Consider the following 24,279-nt stretch of genomic DNA (forward strand, 5'->3'; position numbering starts at 1 on the left):
GTTCAGTGTTCATGCTCACAGAGAAGTTGTGGAGATAGATAGCTGCTAGTTCTCTCTCGTGCTCTCTGCAGTAGAAGTACATGTCTGGAGTGTCTTGAAGATCCCAATAATTAGGTCACTGAATATAATTATGGATTTAGATTGTTAGGACGAATGTGTTAGCTGCCAGGAGACTGTAGTGAAGGCACTTGGCAGAAGACATAGTGTTCTGTATCTGCTTTTCATAGATCAGTACTCTCTGGGCTGAGAAGCGGGGGCAAAGCGGTACTAGACTAAAACTATGGAATAAAACTGATGTAGGTAAACCATTGACGTAAATAAGGTACAATGTTTACATCTGGAAAAGGTTTGTGTGATTTCACTAACAAAATAACAGCTGGCATTAGTATTTTCCTGCTCAATCACCAGAGTCAGTCCAGGCCAGGAAGTGACTGCAGCAGCAACAGCTGTGGGGTGTAACTAATGTCTCTCCTGGCTGGGTTTATATCAAAGACCCTGATGAATCATTGCTCTGGGCTGGAGCGTGCCCTGTTGACCGGAACAGAGAAAGCTGGCCAGGGTGAATGGAAGGCTAAAGCCAGAGCGAGGTCAAAGCTAAGATTGACGATTAGGCTAGAGACAGAAACACACCGGCAGAGAGCGACACCCACACCGGCAGAGAGCGACACCCACACCGGCAGAGAGCGACACCCACACCGGCAGAGAGCGACACCCACACCGGCAGAGAGCGACACCCACACCGGCAGAGAGCGACACCCACACCGGCAGAAAGAGAGAGCCTTGTTGTGGTGTTATATCCCACAGCCTTCAGCAGGTGGAGCTATTGATCAGAAATGTTAAGTGTTCTCTAAGTAATAATGACAGTACAAAAGCATTGAACTCAATTACTGTACACAGTAGGTCTGAACTGAACATTAACAGCTTTCATACAGAAACAATTTGTATGGTTGGTATACAGTACTAGCACAACCTTCTGTGTTTGCTGGTATGAATTGTGACTCCACAAAATAAGTTATTTGTTTTGTAGTGTCTGACTCTTCTGCTCTGTAATAACGCATGTGTTATTGGTTGTGTATATACAGGATTGCTTGCTGTGTATGATAATGTGTAATTGGTTGTGTATATACAGGATTGCTTGCTGTGTATGATAATGTGTTATTGGTTGTGTATATACAGGATTGCTTGCTGTGTATGATAATGTGTTATTGGTTGTGTATATACAGGATTGCTTGCTGTGTATGATAATGTGTTATTGGTTGTGTATATACATGATTGCTTGCTGTGTATGATAATGTGTTATTGGATAAGAGCGTCTGCTAAATGACTTAAATGTAAATGTAAATGTTGTGTATATACATGATTGCTTGCTGTGTATGATAATGTCTTATTGGTTGTGTATATACATGATTGCTTGCTGTGTATGATAATGTGTTATTGGTTGTGTATATACATGATTGCTTGCTGTGTATGATAATGTCTTATTGGTTGTGTATATACATGATTGCTTGCTGTGTATGATAATGTGTTATTGGTTGTGTATATACAGGATTGCTTGCTGTGTATGATAATGTGTTATTGGTTGTGTATATACAGGATTGCTTGCTGTGTATGATAATGTGTTATTGGTTGTGTATATACAGGATTGCTTGCTGTGTATGATCATGTGTTATTGGTTGTGTATATACATGATTGCTTGCTGTGTATGATAATGTGTTATTGGTTGTGTATATACAGGATTGCTTGCTGTGTATGATAATGTGTTATTGGTTGTGTATATACATGATTGCTTGCTGTGTATGATAATGTGTTATTGGTTGTGTATATACATGATTGCTTGCTGTGTATGATAATGTGTTATTGGTTGTGTATATACAGGATTGCTTGCTGTGTATGATAATGTCTTATTGGTTGTGTATATACAGGATTGCTTGCTGTGTATGATAATGTCTTATTGGTTGTGTATATACAAGATTGCTTGCTGTGTATGATAATGTCTTATTGGTTGTTTATTTCCTGGAATGGTTTGCAGTGTAATAATGTGTGTGTTATTGGTTGTGTATCCCCAGGAGTGGTTTGCTGTGTATGTGGAGCTGAACCAGCAGATAGCAGCGTTGCTGAGTGCTGGAGACGAGGAGGACCTAGTGGAGCTGAAGGGTCTACAGCAGCAGCTCAGTGATGTCTGTTACAGACAGGCCAGCCAACTGGAGTCCAGGCAGAACGTACTGCAGTCAGCACACGAGTTCCACGGCACCGCGCAGGATGTATGTTTCATGGATGAATTCATTGATTGATTGAATTTATTTGATAATAGCAAAATACCTCAAGAGCGACAGTGATTCTTACTCTAAATCACCAAGTCAGTACCTAGGGCCAGTCCCTTGACATTTGTGTACTGTAGATCGATATGTGAAAGCAATATGGCAACAATCAGATGGCAAGATGGAGCTACCACCACCCATATTGCTTACACTTATCAAGTCCTCCAATCTACATAAGGGCCTAGGGGTGAAGGAGTGGGGGTTGATTTGGGATTCAATCATAACAATATGGACTAACTGTATGGACTACAGCTTTGTGTTGCCTTTGTACTAACGCCCCAGTTTACCCTCCCAGCTGTCCCAGCAACTGGATGGTCTACTGGGCATGCTCTGTGCAGACGTGGCCCCCACTGACGGGGCTGCCATCCAACAAACACTCAAACACCTCGAGGAGAAACTCAAGAGTGTTGGTAAGTTCTATTCTATTCTATTACTATTCATTTTTGTAATGTTATTATTAATTTATCATTATTTTTAAAAGAAACAAACTCTGTCTTATTTACAGTTGAAGTCGGAAGTTTACATACACCTTAGCCAAATACATTTAAACTCAGTTTTTCACAATTCCTGACATTTAATCCTAGTAAAAATTGCCTGTCTTAGGTCAGTTAGGATCACCACTTTATTTTAAGAATGTGATATGTCAGAATAATAGTAGAAATAAAAGCTGAAATAAATCATTATTTCTTTCATCACATTCCCAGTGGGTCAGAAGTTTACATACACTCAATTAGTATTTGGTAGCATTGCCTTTAAATTGTTTAACTTGGGCCAAACGTTTCGGGTAGCCTTCTACAAGCTTCCCACAATAAGTTGGGTGAATTTTGGCCCATTCCTCCTGACAGAGTTGGTGTAACTGAGTCAGGTTTGTAGGCCTCCTTGCTCGCACACGCTTTTTCAATTCTGCCCACAAATTTTCTATAGGATTGAGGTCAGGGCTTTGTGATGGCCACTCCAATACCTTGACTTTGTTGTCCTTAAGCCATTTTGCCACAACTTTGGAAGTATGCTTGGGGTCATTGTCCCTTTTGAAGACCCATTTGCGACCAAGATTTAACTTCCTGACTGATGTCTTGAGATGTTGCTTTAATATATCCATATAATTTTCCTCTCTCATGATGCCATCTATTTTGTGAAGTGCACCAGTCCCTCCTGCAGCAAAGCACCCCCACAACATGATGCTGCCACCCTCGTGCTTCACGGTTGGGATGGTGTTCTTTGGCTTGCAAGCATCCCCCTTTTTCCTCCAAACAAAACGATGGTCGTTATGGCCAAACAGTTCTATTTTTGTTTCATCAGACCAGAGGACATTTCTCCAAAAAGTACGATCTTTGTCCCCATGTGCAGTTGCAAACCATAGTCTGTCTTTTTTTATGCCGGTTTTGGAGCAGTGGCTTCTTCCTTGCTGAGCGGCCTTTCGGGTTATGTCGATATTGGACTCGTTTTACTGTGGATATAGATACTTTTGTACCTGTTTCCTCCAGCATCTTCACAAGGTCCTTTGCTGTTGTTCTGGGATTGATTTGCACTTTTCGCACCAAAGTACGTTCATCTCTAGGAGACAGAACGAGTCTCCTTCCTGAGCGGTATGATGGCTGCGTGGTCCCATGGTGTTTATACTTGCGTACTATTGTTTGTACAGATGAACGTGGTACCTTCAGGCATTTGGAAATTGCTCCCAAGGATGAACCAGACTTGTGGAGGTCTACCAGTTTTTTTTCTGAGGTCTTGGCTGATTTCTTTTGATTTTCCCTTGATGTCAAGCAAAGAGGCACTGAGTTTGAAGGTAGGCCTTGAAATACATCCACAGGTACACCTCCAATTGACTCAAATTATGTCAATTAGCCTATCAGAAGCTTCTAAAGCCATGACATAATTTTCTGGAATTTTCCAAGCTGTTTAAAGGCACAGTCAACTTAGTGTATGTAAACTTCTGATCCACTGCAATTGTGATACAGTGAATTATAAGTGAAATAATCTGTCTGTAAACAATTGTTTGAAACGTGACCTGTGTCATGCACAAAGTAGATGTCCTAACCGACAAACTATCGTTTGTTAACAAGAAATTTGTGGAGTGGTTGAAAAACGAGTTTTAATGACTCCAACCTAAGTGTATGTAAACTTCCGACTTCAACTGTAGATGGATAACTGCAAGAATAAGGTTTGGTTCGAATATTTTATAACTATCAGTAGTGTTAGTTTGGTTATTGAGGAATATTCTCTGCTGTGATGCTCTGTCCAGAGGGATCCCTGGCAGGCCTGAGGGAGAAAGGTCAGGTCGTGATGGATCAGATGTCTAACCAGACAACCTGGTCCTATGGGAAGGACGTGCCCATTGAGAACAAAGAAAACATTGATCATATCCAAGGAGTTATGGAGGACATGCAACTCCGGAAACAAAGGTTTGCCCAGATGTCTTTTTTCCTGAGCGGGCAGGGCTGCAGCTGCTCCAGATAATGCTGAAGTTGTTTACAAAGCTTCCACGAGTCAGACAATTTCTGGAATATCATAGAATTTTGGCCGTTGCCATGGATATTGACATGGAAATGACCATTGTCATGTTTTAAGAGTGTTTTGGTTCTGTCTAGATGTGAAGACATGGTGGATGTGAGGAGACTGAAGATGCTTCAGATGGTCCAGCTTTTCAAGTGTGAGGAAGATGCATCACAGGTCAGTCTATGGACCTTCCCTTCTTCATCTCTGTCAGTCTGTTTGTTAGTTTAATCTTTGGTTCTGGGTTGCATATTTCAACATGTCACTGATGTGTTGTATTGTTATTATTGACATATTGTTTTTGTTGTTAAGAAGACCTTGTAAACCTCATACCTGTGTTGATTCCCAGGCGGTGGAGTGGCTTGGTGAGCTGCTGGATGCTCTCCTGAAGACCCACATAAGGCTCGGGGACGATGCACAGGAAACCAAAGCGCTGCTGGAGAAACACAAGAAATTTGTGGATGTTGCACAGGTACTGATCTCTCGTGGCAAGCTGTTGACATACATGTACAGAACACAACCCTGAACACATTAACACAACCCTGATCATCTCCCTCTCTCTGTGTTTCAGAGCACCTATGACTACGGCCGTCAGCTGCTTCAGGCGACGGTGGTGTTGTGTCAGTCTCTACGCTGCACCACGCGCTCCTCTGGTGACACCCTGCCACGCCTCAACCGGGTCTGGAAACAGTTCACTGTCACCTCTGAGGAGAGGGTTCATCGGCTGGAAATGGCATGCTCTTTCCACACCGCAGCTGAGAAGGTGGGTGGAGAATGGACAATAGTTACTGTGTAAAGAATGAGACACCAAGAAAAGGCTTTTTCGAGTCTATGGAAAACCTATGGGTTGTGGGGTTTCATGACAGAAGGTAGTGATGACAGGCAACACTCAATCCAACATTTTAGGTAAACAATTAGCAACTGAACTCCAGAGCAGCCTCTTTAATGATCAGTGTTGTAGTGAGTCCAGTCTCGAGACCATATATTGAGTGTCTCGGTCTTGTCTCTGTGTTGGACACATTTTTACTTAGTCTTGACTCGTCTCGGACAATGAGGACTCGTCATTTCTTCCCGAGAGCAGCCAAGACCAGCGGAGTAAAAGACTCATAATTATCAGCTCCCATTCAGTCAGCCATAAAACCACTTTGCCAGGCCAAACAACCACACTCCTTTCATGACACTGTCTTATTATCACCTATTAAAACCTGGGCGTCCTACTTTACTGGTAACATTACTGTCCTTTACTTTCATTGAAAAATATCCAAAACTTTGTTGCGCTCATCGGAATTTCCTTCGATTCGCTGGTAGGGAAGAGTGGGGGAAATTGTTTGAAAGTTGTGCTCACTAGGCTATTATTAAGGGGAGACCGGGGAAGTTGTAACATATTTTGTATTTGTATCTATTCTAGACCTGTTTGGGTTAGTGATGTTTGTGGCTCTCTGTTTTCACCATTCTGAATGTCTAAAGAATCCATATGTTGTTCTGAAATATGAACACAACACTGTCTTCTCCATCCCAGGTGCTGGTCCAAGCCAGCCCAGAGCAGGGTGATCTCCCAGTGGAGGTGGAGCAGGAGACCTATGAGGAGGTGGAGACAGTGGGGAAGGCTCTACTGGACAGACTCACTGTCCCTGTTATATTCCCAGATGGGTAAGAAACAGAGGACAGGTCACACTAAAACCTGCATGACTTTAGTGACTCCCTGAAACTTGTCATGGTGCGGATTAACGTCAATGCTGGTAAAGTTATTTCCAATTTACTCCTCAAGTACCAAACTTAATTTACACTGGCAACTGATGTTATCCATCCACTATAACCATTTATCAATGTAGAGTGTACATGAAGATGTTTGAAGATCTAATGATGCATGCCACTTTAAGAGGAGAGCTGATGCCTTGTTGTTGATTCCTTCCCTCCGCTATGTCCCCCTTTAGGAGTGAGCAGTACTTCGGCAGCCCAGGAGACATGGCGTCCTCTGCTGTACACATCCGGGACAAGATGAAGCTGGTGGAGGACAGGAAACTGACTCTGCACGAGGAAGATGAAGATGAAGAAGACGTTGAGCAGCTACAGTGTTCGTATGATCAGATACATGACCAGAACAAAGAACTACAAGAAGATGAGGAACTACAAGATGACCAGGAACTACAAGAAGTGGACAAAGAACTACAAGATGGAGAGGAACTGGAACTGGAGACGAACACTCAGAAAAGCTAATGGAGCACCTTGAACAGCTAACCTAGTCCCAGATCAGTTTGTGCTGTCTCGACAAATCCTATGGCCATTGGCGTGACAATCATAGGAGTTTACAAGACAGCATAAACAGATCTGGGACCAGGCTACAGAGCAGCAGCAGCCAGCAGTCCACCAGAGATTCAGGACAGGAAAGAACACCTCTGACATTTGTCATCATGTCAACACAGCGCCTGACCATAACGTGCTCCAGAACTAAAATCCTGTCAATCACCCGGTGTGACTGCATTCCTTCCATCTGTTGTACTCTGCCTCGCCAAGCCATATTAACTTACTAAGAGCAGTTAAAGATAGAATATGGTTCTGAGATCAACTTACATTGCTTACCGCACATGACATGGAGATGAGGGGAGGAAACAAAAATGAAGAGGCTGAAAGCACTGACTGTACTGAAATTGACTATTTCCCTTAAAGCTTTACCTTGCCTGTCGCTTGTCCCTCTTAAGTCGCGTTCACACTGCACGTAGCCCAGGGCTAGTTTTCAACCAGGGTTAAGGTTTGCCCTGGGCTAAGAACATGTAGTGGGAAAAGCCCTTAAGACAGTTGACTCGAGCTTTTACATGGTGCTACTAAACCTTCTAGAATGTACAGAAAGCAAAGCATCATCTATCTCTCCTTTTACCTTACAGGTGCTGTAGAGTTTCTAGGCCGTTCTCTTTGTCAGACTGCCTTGTTTGACTATAAGCAATGTATTTTATATTTTCCCACTGTTGTTTTTCTTCCCCCGCAATACCTTCACGTGTAAAAAGATGTCAGTAATGTAAATTCATTCTGAAGGCGTTTGAATAAGGCACTAACTGCCCAGCCGACTGTTTCCGGTGTAGACAGACTTGTATATTGTGCAGATGGATGGGTGCCGTCAACCAGCTTTTAAGACATTTAGGCTGTGTTACTTGTATGCATCAAGGTACAATGTAAAATCAGAGCTTTGTTATAAACCTAGATTAGAGTGGTAGATCCAGGGCTTTGTTTTTATTAATAAAATGTGATTTGGAAAATTAGGCTTCATCTCTTCATAGTTGTCATTCTAATTTGTAAGTCGCTCTGGATAAGAGCGTCTGCTAAATGACTTAAATGTAAATGTAATGTATACATAAAGTACATATGCCTTTTGCATTGTGAGGCATGCTATTGAAATATTAATTCTATATTTATTTTGTTTTGTATATTGGTATTTTACATATCAGTGAAAGTCATAATGCTTGTTGTTTTTAGGTTTGCGAGGCTTATCATATATTTCTTGAAAATTGGGGTCCTGTGAAATAAACAAGCAAACATTTGAAAGATTTCTTGGAGAGAATGTAATTATTTGACCATTGTCTTGTAAGACTGCTTAAAACATATCATGCTTAACATTATATTTTACACAAAGGCTTATTTTACAGAATAACTTAACTTTACCAGTTGTCAGATTGAATAGGATATTTGAGGGCTTTCAAAAAAGCTGCCAAGCATTCAAAAATCTTCAAGGTGTGTGTAGTCAGTGCAGTATGAGAATAGGCAAAATTCAAACTGTCATTAATAATTATTGCATCATTTATCCCATGATGACATCACTCCCGCCCCCCTCAAGCCCTACAAAAGAGACCCCCTGCTCTCTTATCCTCACCTCCCTCTGCCTTCAATCCCAGTCTGTACATAGAAGAATCCAACATGATTACAAAACTGCAGACTGGGAAACCACAATTACCAAAGCTCTTGTTCTGCCCCCCTGTGACCCAAACCCCTATGCCTGGACCAGAGGGCCGTCCTGATGGGCCAAATCCTCGTCATAGCCAGTGGTCTCCATGAAGTCTGTGCATGGTGCTCCATTACTCCTTATCCACCAGAAAAGGGAGCTGAGGAGAGAATTCATGATAACAAGGCCAACTGAGGTAAAACACAGAGTTAACCAACTACGAGCACAAATAAGAATATAAATGAAGAAAGAGAGGGATGGAGAAAACAAGACACATTTTACTCAGACCTAAACAATGATCCCAAGCCCAGAACATTCTGGCAGAAAATCCACCAACTCAACATGAAGAAAAGCTAAAGCAAGGTCACAAAACTAAAATAACAAGGCAAAATAGTGGAGGACAGGGAGAAGGCCAATGTTTTTGAAGACCATCTGAAAAACATACACTCTTGCCCTGGTGGCCCCCTGTTTGACCCTGAGTGAAAGACCATCATTGACCGTCAGGTTTTTATCCCCACCCCCCTCATCACTCCTGTCACAGAGCTGCAAGAGCACATCAAGAAACTGAAGATCAAGGCACCAGGGGAGGACACTATCGACACCGCACATTTCCCCAAGCCCTGGAAGTCGGCGGTTGTCACAATGATCCCCAAGCCAGGTAAGGACCCTCACCAGCCAGCCACCTATAGGCCAATCCACCTCTTGAAGCTGCTGAAGAGGGTCCTGGCTAGCCGGCTCCAGAGGCGCTTCAACAACAGCGGAGCACTCAGAGTACATCAGGCCAGCTTCAGGAAGAAGAGATCAACATCCTGAGCCTGGCCGAAGCTGTACAAAGTGGGTTCAACAAAAAAAGAGGTGGCGGTGGCTGTCTTCTTCGACAGTGAAAAGGCGTTTGATAAGATGTGGCACAATGGGCTCATCTATAGGCTATCAGATACAAACCTGAAACTCCCCACTCAGATGGTCACTCTTTTAAACAGCTTTTTAAATCAGCGGGAGATTGCATGGGAGTAGGAGAAGCCACATCATCCAGGTTCTCTCCAGAGGCGGAAGTACCCCAATGCTCCACCCTCAGCTCTCTACTGTTTTTAATGTACATCTGTGATATTTATTACCCCCACCCAAGAGAGGGACATGTGGCCCAGTTCGCAGACAATCTCTGTTTTTGGGCCTCCTCTGTGAACTTTGCCCATGCAGGAAAAAAGCTACAGAAGTGCATAACAGAGATCAAGAACTGGGCAAATCTGTGGCGGGGCAAGCTTAACCCCGTGAAGACCCACTCCCCTTCGCCAGGCGCCCCAAAGGAACTAAGCAAGTGGACCTTAAACTGTATGGACAGGCACTCCAGACGACCCCAACGGTCAAGTTCCTTGGGGTCACATTCCAAGAAAACATGTCCTGGCGTGCCCACAGACTGCCTGGAGAAGGAGGGAAGGAAGTGCCTGAACCACCTGAGGGTACTCTGTAAAAGAAAAGGAGGAGCCTCCCCAGGAACCGCCATCGAGTCTACCAGAGGTGCATTCGGCCGCTCTTTGAGCATGCTACACCAGCCTGGTGTAAAGTGGGGAAGTCTCACGTCAGAAAACTTCAGACCATTCACAACCTTACCATCAAGATGGCATACAGACTCCCCACGTACACAAACACGCACTACATGAACCTTTAGGACTGAGAACAGCTGAGGAGAGGATGGCCGTTCTTGGGTGCAGGTTTACACTCAGGTCAGTGGAAAACCCATCTCTGAAGTCCATGATTGAGGATGAACAAGCCAACCCACACCGATTTTTATCCAGCACCCCCCTCTGTGCTTCTTAAATATTGAGCATTGTTATCAGTTCTAAACCTCTTTTAAAACCATTTTAGAGTGGATATCTGTTACATTTTATTATGATTATATACGCTCTTTCTCCCGCTGATATTTTAACATTTTAACTCCTGTTTTTTAACCACTGGACTTAGTTTAAACCATTATACCCTTTTAAACCCACGTCAAGGATGGTGGGGCACTGCAATAGAAGCTGACATTTTAGCAATCTAAACCACAGTTTTACTGCACTGTAAGTTGATTTCTTTTTTCAGTTAACTCTTAACAACACTGGAGGCTGACATTATATAAATGTTTGCTATCCAACTCATTTCAACCCACCTATGGAGAAGCACAGAGGCTGTCAGCTTTTAAGAACAGCTTTTAAGAATGTTTTACATAAAACAATTAAAATAATTGTCTTTTTAAAACATGTTTTAAAACATGCATACTTTCCCAAAGTGGCCTTTTATCATGAATACCTACCTAATTACTTACCTAAAATTCAGAACGCCCTGTAGATGGTATGTTGCTGCTCTGGAGAAGACATGTGCGTAATCCTCTCTGCAACTCCTGTTGAAAGATGGAAAACACAAAAAACATAAACCACAACCATTCACAAACCACCACCCCCTCCCATACCCTGAAGTTTCCATCTCCTACTTTCTATTTTAAATACAATTATTTACCCCAAACCAAACCCCTTACCCTAAACTGGGTTCGTACCCTCTACCCAACCCCTCCTCCTCCTCTATTTTATTTTATTATTTTCTTTACTTTACTTCTTTAAAAAAAATGATCCATTAAAGTTTGTTTTAATCAAATCAAGACGAGGATGACGAAAGGAGAACTCCACCCCTCCCACTTGTACCTTGCCCAACCTGACCTTCAACCAGACAGATAAAACGGAGAAGAGGGATAGAAGAGGGCACAATGCCCTGAGATGTCCCTACCTGTCCCAAAGTTCGTCATCGCAGAGCACCCACAAGCCACCCTGTCTGCGGGCGCCGCCGACCCAGGGTGACCTGGCATCAAAGGAGAGGGGGCCGCAGGAGGCGTTAGACAGGTCAGGTAACCTACCTGGCCTAACCGCCCTTTTCTGCTTCTCCCTCACGACCGTAGTGTAGAGATGTCAAAGTCTGCTTGAATAAAAGATGGGCTTTTAACTAAAACTGTTACGACTTTGACTTTTTATTATTAGATGGTTTATAAGAGTTTTAGAGTAGAGTTAATAATAGATAAATAGATCATGAGAGCCTAATCTGTTAGGAATAGATACAATTAAAACATTGAATCATTGTATCTGTCCTTAACAAATAAATAAATAGCCTACGTTAAAACACTATATTTATTTAAAACATTGAAGGTGAGGACTAGATAGTATATACAGCTATGAACAGAATGTACTTTTCTTGCCTGCATCTAGCTGATCTAGGGTGTAATCATTAGTCCAACAGTTGCAAACAAGAGTTTTTATTGGACAAATTAAGGTATGTTTATCCCAATTTCATTCCGTTTGAGAAACGTTTTCAAATCGGCTAAATTAATACATGCTTCAGTTTGGCTGGCGGCTAGCCAAAGTCAGCTAGGCCAGGGTTTCCCAAACTCAGTCTTGGGGCCTCCACCTGGTTGCACGTTTAGGGTTTTCCCCTAGCGCTACACAGCTGATTCAAATAATCAAAGCTTGATAATGAGTTGGCCAATTGAATCAGCTGTGTAGTGCTAGGGCAAAAAAACAAAACGTGCACCCAGGGTGGGCCCCAGGACAGAGTTTGGGAAACCCTGAGCTAGGCGAACTGAACAAGATGCTCGCATACTCCCTTTAAAGACCTTCGCTTGAAAAACGAAATAAAAAAAACACAATAGTACTGTTTGTCAATTTTGACACTGTAGCCAGTATACACTTCCTCAAAATAGTCTGAATGATTCTAACATAACTGAAAGAAATCTGTCATTAACTTTGATGTTTTTGCAGAGGAGATCTTAGTCATGCAATTTTACATCTAACTAAGATGTTTGAGGCAGTATTTTTCTATGAAAAAAATGTGCATGAAAACGAATCGTCTCTCGTTGAATGACAACGACTTTATTGAAGAATCCCTACAGTTGACCAATCGTGGACGAAAGGGTGTGCCCGAACAGCCGAAAAAAAGCTTACCAAAGTCCAAAACTAACAAAAACATCACAAAATGTCGTCATAATATATGCACAAACACTTCTGAACTGTAGGCATAATTTACAGGCAGCTGGGTGGCAAGCAAGTTCACTTCTATATTTAATATTTCAGTACACCTATTGTAATATAAATATGGTATCAAAGCAAGTACTGTGTAATGAGGTGTCATTTTCAGAATGCCGTTGGTTCCACCCCGAACCACTAAGTTAAACAGTGTTTTAAAAAAAACACTATGAGAAAATAATATTTTTTTTGTGAACAAATGTTTCACTTTGTTATTATAACGAGGTTGGTAGCAACATGTGAAAATCGTTGCAAATCCCACAATACAATGCTATCTTTGGGCTTATTAGCTAGCAAACGTAGCTACACACAATACCAGAGCCAGAATCAGCATGTGATGTAGTTAGATAGCTGTAAAATCGCCTAAAAAACGGCACTATCAATTAAGGAGTATATCTCACGAGTTCAATTTGCAGTTTGCCTCTGCTCAGAGCAAGTACAGAGTCCTTTCACACTTTCCCCATAGACACAGGGCGCATTACGAGATGGTACTTAAAGGATAAACTGTTGAATAATTTGGTACACTGTTTAGATTGAGCACATCTAAGCGAAATATACTTTGTCATGACGATATAAACGGATGGATGTGTTCTAGACAAGTATGACCATACCATCTATTGGCTAAGTTGGCGAGCTGGAGTGCAGTTAATTGTTTTAAATGCGTTATGAAATGCGATAGTGTGTTATCCCCAGTGACAGAACCATGTATGACGCGTTCCTACACGATTTCCTGATTTCACAGACGGATCACATAGAAGTTAAATCATGGAGATTTTTATTTTTTCCCCCCACTGATAGAACATAATCTTTCACGAAATTGACAGGGATTTCAGGATTTTTATTTCTGGGGGTGGATTATCCCATTAAGAGTAATGAAACAGGCAGAAAGCATGGCTTGAATCCTCAACTTTCTGGCCCGAAGCCCAGCTAGCCATCGACTGTGCCACACAAAAACATGCTCAAGTGGCAGAGTCGATATCCACCCTTATAAACCAGGGTCGCTACAATATGAAAAGAGGGCAAAATTACATACCTTACTGACGTATTACTGTAACCATGTGGCCTATGTAAATAAAATATGTAAAAAAGACCAAATGGCAGAATAGAATACCCAATGGAATATTGAAGAACACTGGTTCGGAATAAGAAGATGTGTATTTGCAGTGGAGAACCACTCATGATTTACCTCCTTGCTGCTACTACTTAGTCTCACTGTTTAATCAAATGTAAAGTTGTGAGAATGTGCAATACTTGGACTGAAATAGCTGCCGTTAATCATTTTGGGTGTGGGTACTGTTTATATTTAGGTGCAGGAGATCCACAATACTTTTAAGCTAATATTTTTTAAGAGGGCAGGAACTCGAGCAGTAGGACATTTGAGGTGCACGTACTCAGCTCCGGTGAGCTCCTGCCCATGTCAAGCACTTGATTATATACAGTATATATATGCAAATACACATTATTTTTTTTATTTCACCTTTATTTAACCAGGTAGGCTAGTTGAGAACAAGTTCTCATTTACAACTTCGACCTGGCCAAGAAAAAGCAAAGCAGTGCGACACAAACAACAACACGGAGTTACACATGGAATAAACAAACATACAGTCAATAACACAATAGAGAAAAAGTCTATATACAGTGTGTGCAAATGAGGTGACAATTATTTTTGGAAGAGATGTATGCTTCCCCTTTTCTGTAATAAATATGATTTGCAGTGTTCTATTTGTGACACTCGTTTGTGTAAGGGTTGATAGTCAATAGGCTCGGTGCAGTATGTTATGTACTAAACTAATAATATAGTGATTGAAGCCAGACTGGATGTAGAAGGATCGAGGACACTGATACTCTGTATGTTATTGTATTTATGACCTTATGAACACTGTCATTCTGTAGCAGCTAGCAAAGTCACTGTCTTTTGTTGTCACTCCGTACAAACCTCCCAGGATGATGTTTACGGAACATTGGTGCTGTGAGACTGGAATATTAGGGCCTACTTGGAGAAGGCGAGTTAGACGTTTTTTCTTGGCTTCTGTGTGAGAGGTGTCTCCCTGTTTGCAAATTTGTATTGAACCGAAGTGATTTATGATTGGCTATATCCGCGACTGCTCTGCTCTTTTGTTCACCTGAAATCCTCTCTTACACCTTAGCCACGTGATTAGACCCATCCTACCTGTCGGAACTGTCAAACTGGTTATGCCATAATCATAACCAACCACACAACCAGATAAAAGGGAGGTGGGGAGTGGTAGGAGGTGGTGCTAGAGAGCTGGACAAGACATCCTCTTCACTCTTTACACAGATTTTGAGGTTTGAAGTGTTTTTGTGTTCTTTAACAGTGCTTTCAATTTGGATTAAGAAGCATCTTTTGAACTAAGAAAGCTAGAGGCAACCCAGGAAGAAGAATACAGGACCAGGAATGACAGTAAGCCTCAGATATACTGTAGAGAAAAGGAACACAATTACATACAAAGCAGTTCATAGATTTGCTTCAGGCTTCATGCTGTAGGCTATGGGAGGACTATGGTAACAAAAAAGTCATAGAAACTCACTCATACAACCACACATTATCATTGACTCAGTGAATAAGGTAAACCGTTTAATAGTCACTGTGCTCTCTGCCACACAAAATTAATATTGTAAAGATGTAGGATATATAGATATACATACAGTATATACACATAAAAAGTCCAGCAGACACACATACATTCACACAGGGACAAATACATAGACTGAAAGAACATAAAGGACCAACACCCACACAAACTCCCAGAGGCAGCCATGAGGGTTGTATTGGTGCTAGGAGGCCTAACTATCCTGGTCTCTATGGGCCTGGCCCTGATCGTCTTTGGCCAGCACCTGACAGAAGCCAAGCTGACCCTGCAGAACCTGCATCTGGATCAGATGCAGCGGGCGCGCGTCAACCAACTCAAGGAGAGGCAGTGGCTGGAAAACCTGCTGAAGGGGCAGCTAGACTGGAAGAAGAAGAATGTGGAGGAGATGGGGGCAGAGGTGAACAAACTGACCGAAGAGGAAGGGAAGAAGAAGCCTGAGGTCGAGGCCTGCCAGGCAGACAAGGTGAGAGACAGATCATTACTGTTCTATACATACTAGACAGACCTGGGTTAAATACTGTACATATAGGCCATTGGTGTACTATAAAGACTAGACCAGGACTGCCCAACCCTCTTCATGGAGATCTACCGTCCTGTTCGTTTTCAGTCCAACCCTTACCTAACATACCTGATTCAGCTAGATAAGGCATTGGTGAGCAGCTAAAAGTAAAATCAGGTGTGCTAAATTAGGGTTGGAGCGAAAATCCGGACGACAGTAGCTCTCCAGGTACAGGGCTGCCCTTCACTAGACAGACATGGGTCGAATACTGAACATACAGGTATGTCAAAAAATGGAGCTGTTCTTGATTTCGTTTTCCTGGTACAATGGATCCAATGGAATAGTCCCAAAAGTGCCAACCCCAAGCACTGAACAGTGATGATAATGGCTTCGGGCTGTGTAGCTTGGACCAGGGTGCACTAAACCTGAACAATCAAAAAAGCAATTGAAAGTATTTAACATTTGACCCAGGTTGGTGTATGGTGCTTGTCAACCCACTGGGCATACACTGACTGAATCAACATTTTTTCCACGTAATTTCAATGAAATGACGTTTAACAAATGTGTAATAAATGTTGAATTGACGTCTGTGCGCAGTGGAAAGTGCTGAGTAGAAGGATTTGAAGGACTCAGATAAGGATTTTTAGTATGTACAGCAAACAGTAGGCGTGAATGGTATATTTCCCCTTTAACTATGTTTTGTGTTATCTCTCACTTTCGGCACAAAGAAACAAAAGGAGGAAGAACTTGCACCCATACAGAAGGAGCAGAGTGATATTGAAGGTATGTGAGTCTTTTCTAGTAGAGTTGTTATTCCTGTAGCCACTTGTGCCACAAGGTGGGGAAATCTGGTAACATGTCAGCCACTGTAATGTAGTGCATCTCTCTCTCTGGGTGCATTTCTGAAGTGGCTTCCCTTTGCCTCTCTTCTCTGCTCCTCTCTTCTGATCTCCTCTCCTTGTCTGGTCTCCTCAGCGACGTTCAAAACTGAAAAGGAGGCTTGGACTGGGGAGATCACCACTCTCAAACAGCAGTTGGAGCAGAGTAGCAAAGTGTGTGGTTTTGTAAAGGACTCAGATACAGTGTAAGTAGCAGATTTGTATTACCTTGAAAGAAAAATAATATGTATTTTTTTCCCACCTTTATTTAACCGGGTAGGCCAGTTTAGAACAAGTTCTCATTTACAACTGCGACTTGGCCAAGATAAAGCAAAGCAGTGCGACAAACAACAACACAGAGTTACACATGGAATAAACAAGCGTACAGTCAATAACACAATAGAAAAAAAGTCTATATACAGTGTGTGCAAATAGCGTGAGGAGGTAAGGCAATAAATAGGCCATAGTAGCGAAATAATTACAATTTAGCGAAATAACACTGAAGTGATAGATGTGCAGATGATGATGTGCAAGTAGAAATACTGGTGTGCAAAAGAGCAGAAAAGTAAATAAAAACAACAATATGGGGATGAGGTAGGTAGATTGCATGGGCTATTTACAGATGGGCTATGTACAGCTGCAGCAGATCGGTTAGCTGCTCAGATAGCTGATGTTTAAAGTTAGTGCGGGAAATATAAGTCTCCAACTTCAGTGACTTTTGCAATTCATTCCAGTCAAAAATAGAACTGTACAAGTCTATTCACAGCACTGGTGAAACTTCCAACAAAGTTCATGATGATAATAAAACCTCTTGTTTTCTCCAGGAAATTATGTCCACCCAAAGAAGGAGCAGAAAAATCTGAAGCGGCCCCTGTAAAAGCTGAAGCGGCCCCTGTAAAAGCTGAAGCGGCCCCTGTAAAAGCTGAAGTGGCCCCTGTAAAAGCTGAAGTGGCCCCTGTAAAAGCTGAAGCGGTCCCTGTAAAAGCTGAAGCGGTCCCTGTATAAGCTGAAGTGGCCCCTGTAAAAGCTGAAGTGGCCCCTGTAAAAGCTGAAGTGGCCCTTGTAAAAGCTGGAGCGGCCCCTGTAAAAGCTGAAGTGGCCCCTGTAAAAGCTGAAGCGGTCCCTGTAAAAGCTGAAGTGGCCCCTGTAAAAGCTGAAGCAGTCCCTGCACAAGCTGAAGCCGCCTCTGCTCCAAAGCAGTAAACGGCTCAAATTTCTCTCAGAATAACATTAATGGTGTGTAGTCATTCATTCATGATGCACACTTATATTTATGTTGTTTGTTTGTGGGTAATCTTGGCAACCCAGAACCGAAAATCTCATTTAAATTACACCATTTAGTTTTGTAGTTGTCCACAAGAGATTAGGTTGTGGGCGTTGTCAATGTGTCATTTTGGCACACTTCTAGAGGCCTAAGAAAGGCTTCCAAACTGGCAGTAACTACAGGGCAAAACAGACCAAAAGTACAAATCAAAAAACTCAACCCTATTTAAGGTTTAAGATGAGCTGTCATTCCAATTTGTCCCTTAGACATTGTAAATTAATGACACATTATAACCAACCACAGTCGACTTAAATTGTTACAGCATGCATTCTCACTCACGGGTGCAACAAATAGATCCTCTTACAAGGCACGCCTCAAAATATGTTAATGAGACAGAAACAACAATTCCATGCACCCATTAGTGGTCAAAAGTTTTTGACGGTCCAAAGATACATTACGCATCACAATAGGAATTATATTTCTGTTGTAAACTGCTGTTTTTTAATACTGTAGATATGGATAACATGGGTTAGGCCAATCAAAACATGCACCATCTACACACGCAGCAGCGAGAATTGCATTGAATCTAAATATAAATTTTCAATCATTTACCACCCGTGAGGGCGGGGTACCACCAGTATAATATTTTACATTTTTTACATTTATTTATTTCACCTTTATTTAACCAGGTAGGCTAGTTGAGAACAAATTCTCATTTGCAACTGCGACCTGGCCAAGATAAAGCATAGCAATTCGACACATACAACAACACAGAGTTACACATGGAATAAACAAAACATACAGTCAATAATACAGTAGAAAAAAAGTCTATATACAATGTGAGCAAATGAGGTGAGATAAGGGAGGTAAAGGCAAAAAAGGCCATGGTGGCGAGGTAAATACAATATAGCAAGTAAAACACTGGAATGGTAGATTTGCAGTGGAAGAATGTGCAAAGTAGAAATATTAAATAATGGGGTGCAAAGGAGCATAAATAAATAAATAAATACAGTAGGGGAAGAGGTAGTTGTTTGGGCTAAATTATAGATGGGCTATGTACACGCCCTGGAAGTCGGCGGTTGTCACAATGATCCCCAAGCCAGGTAAGGACCCTCACCAGCCAGACAACTATAGGCCAATCAACCTCTTGAAGCTGCTGGAGAGGGTCCTGGCTAGCCGGCTCCAGAGGCGCTTCAACAACAGCGGAGCACTCAGAGTACATCAGGCCAGCTTCAGGAAGAAGAGATCAACATCCTGAGCCTGGCCGAAGCTGTACAAAGTGGGTTCAACAAAAAAAGAGGTGGCGGTGGCTGTCTTCTTCGACAGTGAAAAGGCGTTTGATAAGATGTGGCACAATGGGCTCATCTATAGGCTATCAGATACAAACCTGAAACTCCCCACTCAGATGGTCACTCTTTTAAACAGCTTTTTAAATCAGCGGGAGATTGCATGGGAGTAGGAGAAGCCACATCATCCAGGTTCTCTCCAGAGGCGGAAGTACCTCAATGCTCCACCCTCAGCTCTCTACTGTTTTTAATGTACATCTGTGATATTTATTACCCCCACCCAAGAGAGGGACATGTGGCCCAGTTCGCAGACAATCTCTGTTATTGGGCCTCCTCTGTGAATTTTGCCCATGCAGGAAAAAAGCTACAGAAGTGCATAACAGAGATCAAGAACTGGGCAAATCTGTGGCGGGGCAAGCTTAACCCCCTGAAGACCCACTGCGTCCCCTTCTCCAAGTTCCTTGGGGTCACATTCCAAGAAAACATGTCCTGGCGTGCCCACAGACTGCCTGGAGAAGGAGGGAAGGAAGTGCCTGAACCACCTGAGGGTACTCTGTAAAAGAAAAGGAGGAGCCTCCCCAGGAACCGCCATCGAGTCTACCAGAGGTGCATTCGGCCGCTCTTTGAGCATGCTACACCAGCCTGGTGTAAAGTGGGGAAGTCTCACGTCAGAAAACTTCAGACCATTCACAACCTTACCATCAAGATGGCATACAGACTCCCCACGTACACAAACACACACTACATGAACCTTTAGGACTGAGAACAGCTGAGGAGAGGATGGCCGTTCTTGGGTGCAGGTTTACACTCAGGTCAGTGGACAACCCATCTCTGAAGTCCATGATTGAGGATGAACAAGCCAACCCACACCGATTTTTATCCAGCACCCCCCTCTGTGCTTCTTAAATATTGAGCATTGTTATCAGTTCTAAACCTCTTTTAAAACCATTTTAGAGTGGATATCTGTTACATTTTATTATGATTATATACGCTCTTTCTCCCGCTGATATTTTAACATTTTAACTCCTGTTTTTTAACCACTGGACTTAGTTTAAACCATTATACCCTTTTAAACCCACGTCAAGGATGGTGGGGCACTGCAATAGAAGCTGACATTTTAGCAATCTAAACCACAGTTTTACTGCACTGTAAGTTGATTTCTTTTTTCAGTTAACTCTTAACAACACTGGAGGCTGACATTATATAAATGTTTGCTATCCAACTCATTTCAACCCACCTATGGAGAAGCACAGAGGCTGCCAGCTTTTAAGAACAGCTTTTAAGAATGTTTTACATAAAACAATAAACATAATTGTCTTTTTTAAACATGTTTTAAAACATGCATACTTTCCCAAAGTGGCCTTTTATCATGAATACCTACCTAATTACTTACCTAAAATTCAGAACGCCCTGTAGATGGTATTTTGCTGCTCTGGAGAAGACATGTGCGTAATCCTCTCTGCAACTCCTGTTGAAAGATGGAAAACACAAAAAACATAAACCACAACCATTCACAAACCACCACCCCCTCCCATATCCTGAAGTTTCCATCTCCTACATTCTATTTTTGTAACGAATTTCCTCTTCGCCTGAGGAGGAATAGCAAGGATCGGACCAATGTGCAGCGTGGTATGTGTCCATAATGAGATATTTAATAACTCAACAGAACGCTGAACAAAATAACAAAAGTACAAACAAACAACCGAAACTGTCCCGTATGGTGCAAACACTAACACAGGAAACAATCACCCACAAAACACAATAGAAAACAGGCTACCTAAATATGGCTCCCAATCAGAGACAACGACTGACACCTGCCTCTGATTGAGAACCATACTAGGCCAAACACATAGAAATATAACAACAGAACAAAACATAGAAAAACAACATAGAATGCCCACCCCAACTCATGCCCTGACCAACTAAAATAAAGACATAAAAAAGGAACTAAGGTCAGAACGTGACAATTTTAAATACAATTATTTACCCCAAAACAAAACCCTTACCCTAAACCGGGTTCGTACCCTCTACCCAACCCCTCCTCCTCTATTTTATTTTATTATTTTCTTTACTTTACTTCTTTAAAAAAAAATATCCATTAAAGTTTGTTTTAATCAAATCAAGACGAGGATGACGAAAGGAGAACTCCACCCCTCCCACTTGTACCTTGCCCAACCTGACCTTCAACCAGACAGATAAAACGGAGAAGAGGGATAGAAGAGGGCACAATGCCCTGAGATGTCCCTACCTGTCCCAAAGTTCGTCATCGCAGAGCACCCACAAGCCACCCTGTCCGCGGGCGCCGCCGACCCAGGGTGATCTGGCATCAAAGGAGAGGGGGCCGCAGGAGGCGTTAGACAGGTCAGGTAACCTACCTGGCCTAACCGCCCTTTTCTGCTTCTCCCTCACGACCGTAGTGTAGAGATGTCAAAGTCTGCTTGAATAAAAGATGGGCTTTTAACTAAAACTGTTACGACTTTGACTTTTTATTATTAGATGGTTTATAAGAGTTTTAGAGTAGAGTTAAATAGATCATGAGAGCCTAATCTGTTAGGAATAGATACAATTAAAACATTGAATCATTGTATCTGTCCTTAACAAATAAATAAATAGCCTACGTTAAAACACTATATTTATTTAAAACATTGAAGGTGAGGACTAGATAGTATACAGCTATGAACAGAATGTACTTTTCTTGCCTGCATCTAGCTGATCTAGGGTGTAATCATTAGTCCAACAGTTGCAAACAAGAGTTTTTATTGGACAAATTAAGGTATGTTTATCCCAATTTCATTCCGTTTGAGAAACGTTTTCAAATCGGCTAAATTAATACATGCTCTAGTTTGGCTGGCGGCTAGCCAAAGTCAGCTAGGCCAGGGTTTCCCAAACTCAGTCTTGGGGCCCCCACCTGGTTGCACGTTTAGGGTTTTCCCCTAGCGCTACACAGCTGATTCAAATAATCAAAGCTTGATAATGAGTTGGCCAATTGAATCAGCTGTGTAGTGCTAGGGCAAAAAAACAAAACGTGCACCCAGGGTGGGCCCCAGGACAGAGTTTGGGAAACCCTGAGCTAGGCGAACTGAACAAAGACCTTCGCTTGAAAAACGAAATGAAAAAAACACAATAGTACTGTTTGTCAATTTTGACACTGTAGCCAGTATACACTTCCTCAAAATAGTCTGAATGATTCTAACATAACTGAAAGAAATCTGTCATTAACTTTGATGTTTTTGCAGAGGAGATCTTAGTCATGCAATTTTACATCTAACTAAGATGTTTGAGGCAGTATTTTTCTATGAAAAAAATGTGCATGAAAACGAATCGTCTCTCGTTGAATGACAAAGACTTTATTGAAGAATCCCTACAGTTGACCAATCGTGGACGAAAGGGTGTGCCCGAACAGCCGAAAAAAAGCTTACCAAAGTCCAAAACTAACAAAAACATCACAAAATGTTGTCATAATATATGCACAAACACTTCTGAACTGTAGGCATAATTTACAGGCAGCTGGGTGGCAAGTGTAAGAAATGCTGTCTTCATTGACCTTAACACATAGCTATAATACTGTTATAATGCCTTCCTTATTAAAGTAGACTTTGTTGCAAATATCTTGCTACACCCCACAGTTAAACACCATCTGCCCGTAAAAGATACAAACCTCACTCCCCCACGCAGGGGAGGATGGCTGACTCAGACCTTTTATTACCACTGATAAGGGAGGCATGCCATTATACGAGCACACACACACACACACACACCCTTGTTTCAGGCTGGGTTTCCAAGAACAAAGAACAGTGCCAAGAACCAATGAGGCATTGACACCAGCGTGGAGGGAACGGGCCTCCACTTACAACGACCAATCAGGAGCACGAACTACCAGAATCTACCTACGTCATTCACTGTATAAAATGTACTGCACAATATGTATCGGGACTCGCTTCTGCTAGTTCCTTCTGAGCTAAAATGAACGAGTCCGTGCACGCTTTGCTCAGATATCTTTACATCCGAATAAACTGTCTTACTATACCTTATCCACCTCGTCCAGCGTCTCAACTTGGTCTCATTTCTCTAGTAACGAATCATCAACACAAGCAAGTTCACTTCTATATTTAATATTTCAGTACACCTATTGTAATATAAATACGGTATCAAAGCAAGTACTGTGTAATGAGGTGTCATTTTCAGAATGCCGTTGGTTCCACCCCGAACCACTAAGTTAAACAGTGTTTTAAAAAAAACACTATGAGAAAATAATATTTTTTTTGTGAACAAATGTTTCACTTTGTTATTATAACGAGGTTGGTAGCAACATGTGAAAATCGTTGCAAATCCCACAATACAATGCTATCTTTGGGCTTATTAGCTAGCAAACGTAGCTACACACAATACCAGAGCCAGAATCAGCATGTGATGTAGTTAGATAGCTGTAAAATCGCCTAAAAAACGGCACTATCAATTAAGGAGTATATCTCACGAGTTCAATTTGCAGTTTGCCTCTGCTCAGAGCAAGTACAGAGTCCTTTCACACTTTCCCCATAGACACAGGGCGCATTACGAGATGGTACTTAAAGGATAAACTGTTGAATAATTTGGTACACTGTTTAGATTGAGCACATCTAAGCGAAATATACTTTGTCATGACGATATAAACGGATGGATGTGTTCTAGACAAGTATGACCATACCATCTATTGGCTAAGTTGGCGAGCTGGAGTGCAGTTAATTGTTTTAAATGCGTTATGAAATGCGATAGTGTGTTATCCCCAGTGACAGAACCATGTATGACGCGTTTCTACACGATTTCCTGATTTCACAGACGGATCACATAGAAGTTAAATCACGGAGATTTAATTTTTTCCCCCCACTGATAGAACATAGTCTTTCACCAAATTGACAGGGATTTCAGGATTTTTATTTCTGGTGGTGGATTATCCAATTAAGAGTAATGAAACAGGC

The 24,279-nt window shown here is 42.0% G+C and overlaps 2 protein-coding genes across 4 annotated transcripts in view; both read left to right on the plus strand.

Moving 5' to 3' along the window:
- The window catches only part of LOC139546620 (SEC14 domain and spectrin repeat-containing protein 1), a 29,212-nt gene extending 20,862 nt beyond the window's left edge, over positions 1-8,350 (plus strand). For all 3 annotated transcript variants that reach the window (XM_071355210.1, XM_071355212.1, XM_071355211.1), the window contains exons 13-20: positions 2,067-2,261; positions 2,614-2,728; positions 4,561-4,720; positions 4,907-4,988; positions 5,161-5,283; positions 5,383-5,574; positions 6,331-6,461; positions 6,746-8,350. In XM_071355210.1, the coding sequence (XP_071211311.1) occupies positions 2,067-2,261; positions 2,614-2,728; positions 4,561-4,720; positions 4,907-4,988; positions 5,161-5,283; positions 5,383-5,574; positions 6,331-6,461; positions 6,746-7,028 (1,281 nt within the window). In that variant the 3' untranslated portion in view covers positions 7,029-8,350. The remainder of the gene's footprint in view (positions 1-2,066; positions 2,262-2,613; positions 2,729-4,560; positions 4,721-4,906; positions 4,989-5,160; positions 5,284-5,382; positions 5,575-6,330; positions 6,462-6,745) is intronic.
- A 6,673-nt stretch (positions 8,351-15,023) lies between these two features.
- LOC139546637 (tol-Pal system protein TolA-like) lies at positions 15,024-23,355 on the plus strand. The gene is made up of 4 exons (XM_071355252.1): positions 15,024-15,860; positions 16,625-16,679; positions 16,872-16,980; positions 17,599-23,355. Exons 1-4 carry the CDS (start codon positions 15,564-15,566, stop codon positions 17,777-17,779), a joined length of 642 nt encoding a protein of 213 aa, XP_071211353.1. The 5' UTR covers positions 15,024-15,563; the 3' UTR covers positions 17,780-23,355.
- Positions 23,356-24,279: the final 924 nt, after the last annotated feature.

The sequence above is a fragment of the Salvelinus alpinus genome, chromosome 20 (assembly GCF_045679555.1).
Source record: "Salvelinus alpinus chromosome 20, SLU_Salpinus.1, whole genome shotgun sequence".
NCBI classification, from domain to species: Eukaryota; Metazoa; Chordata; class Actinopteri; order Salmoniformes; family Salmonidae; genus Salvelinus; species Salvelinus alpinus.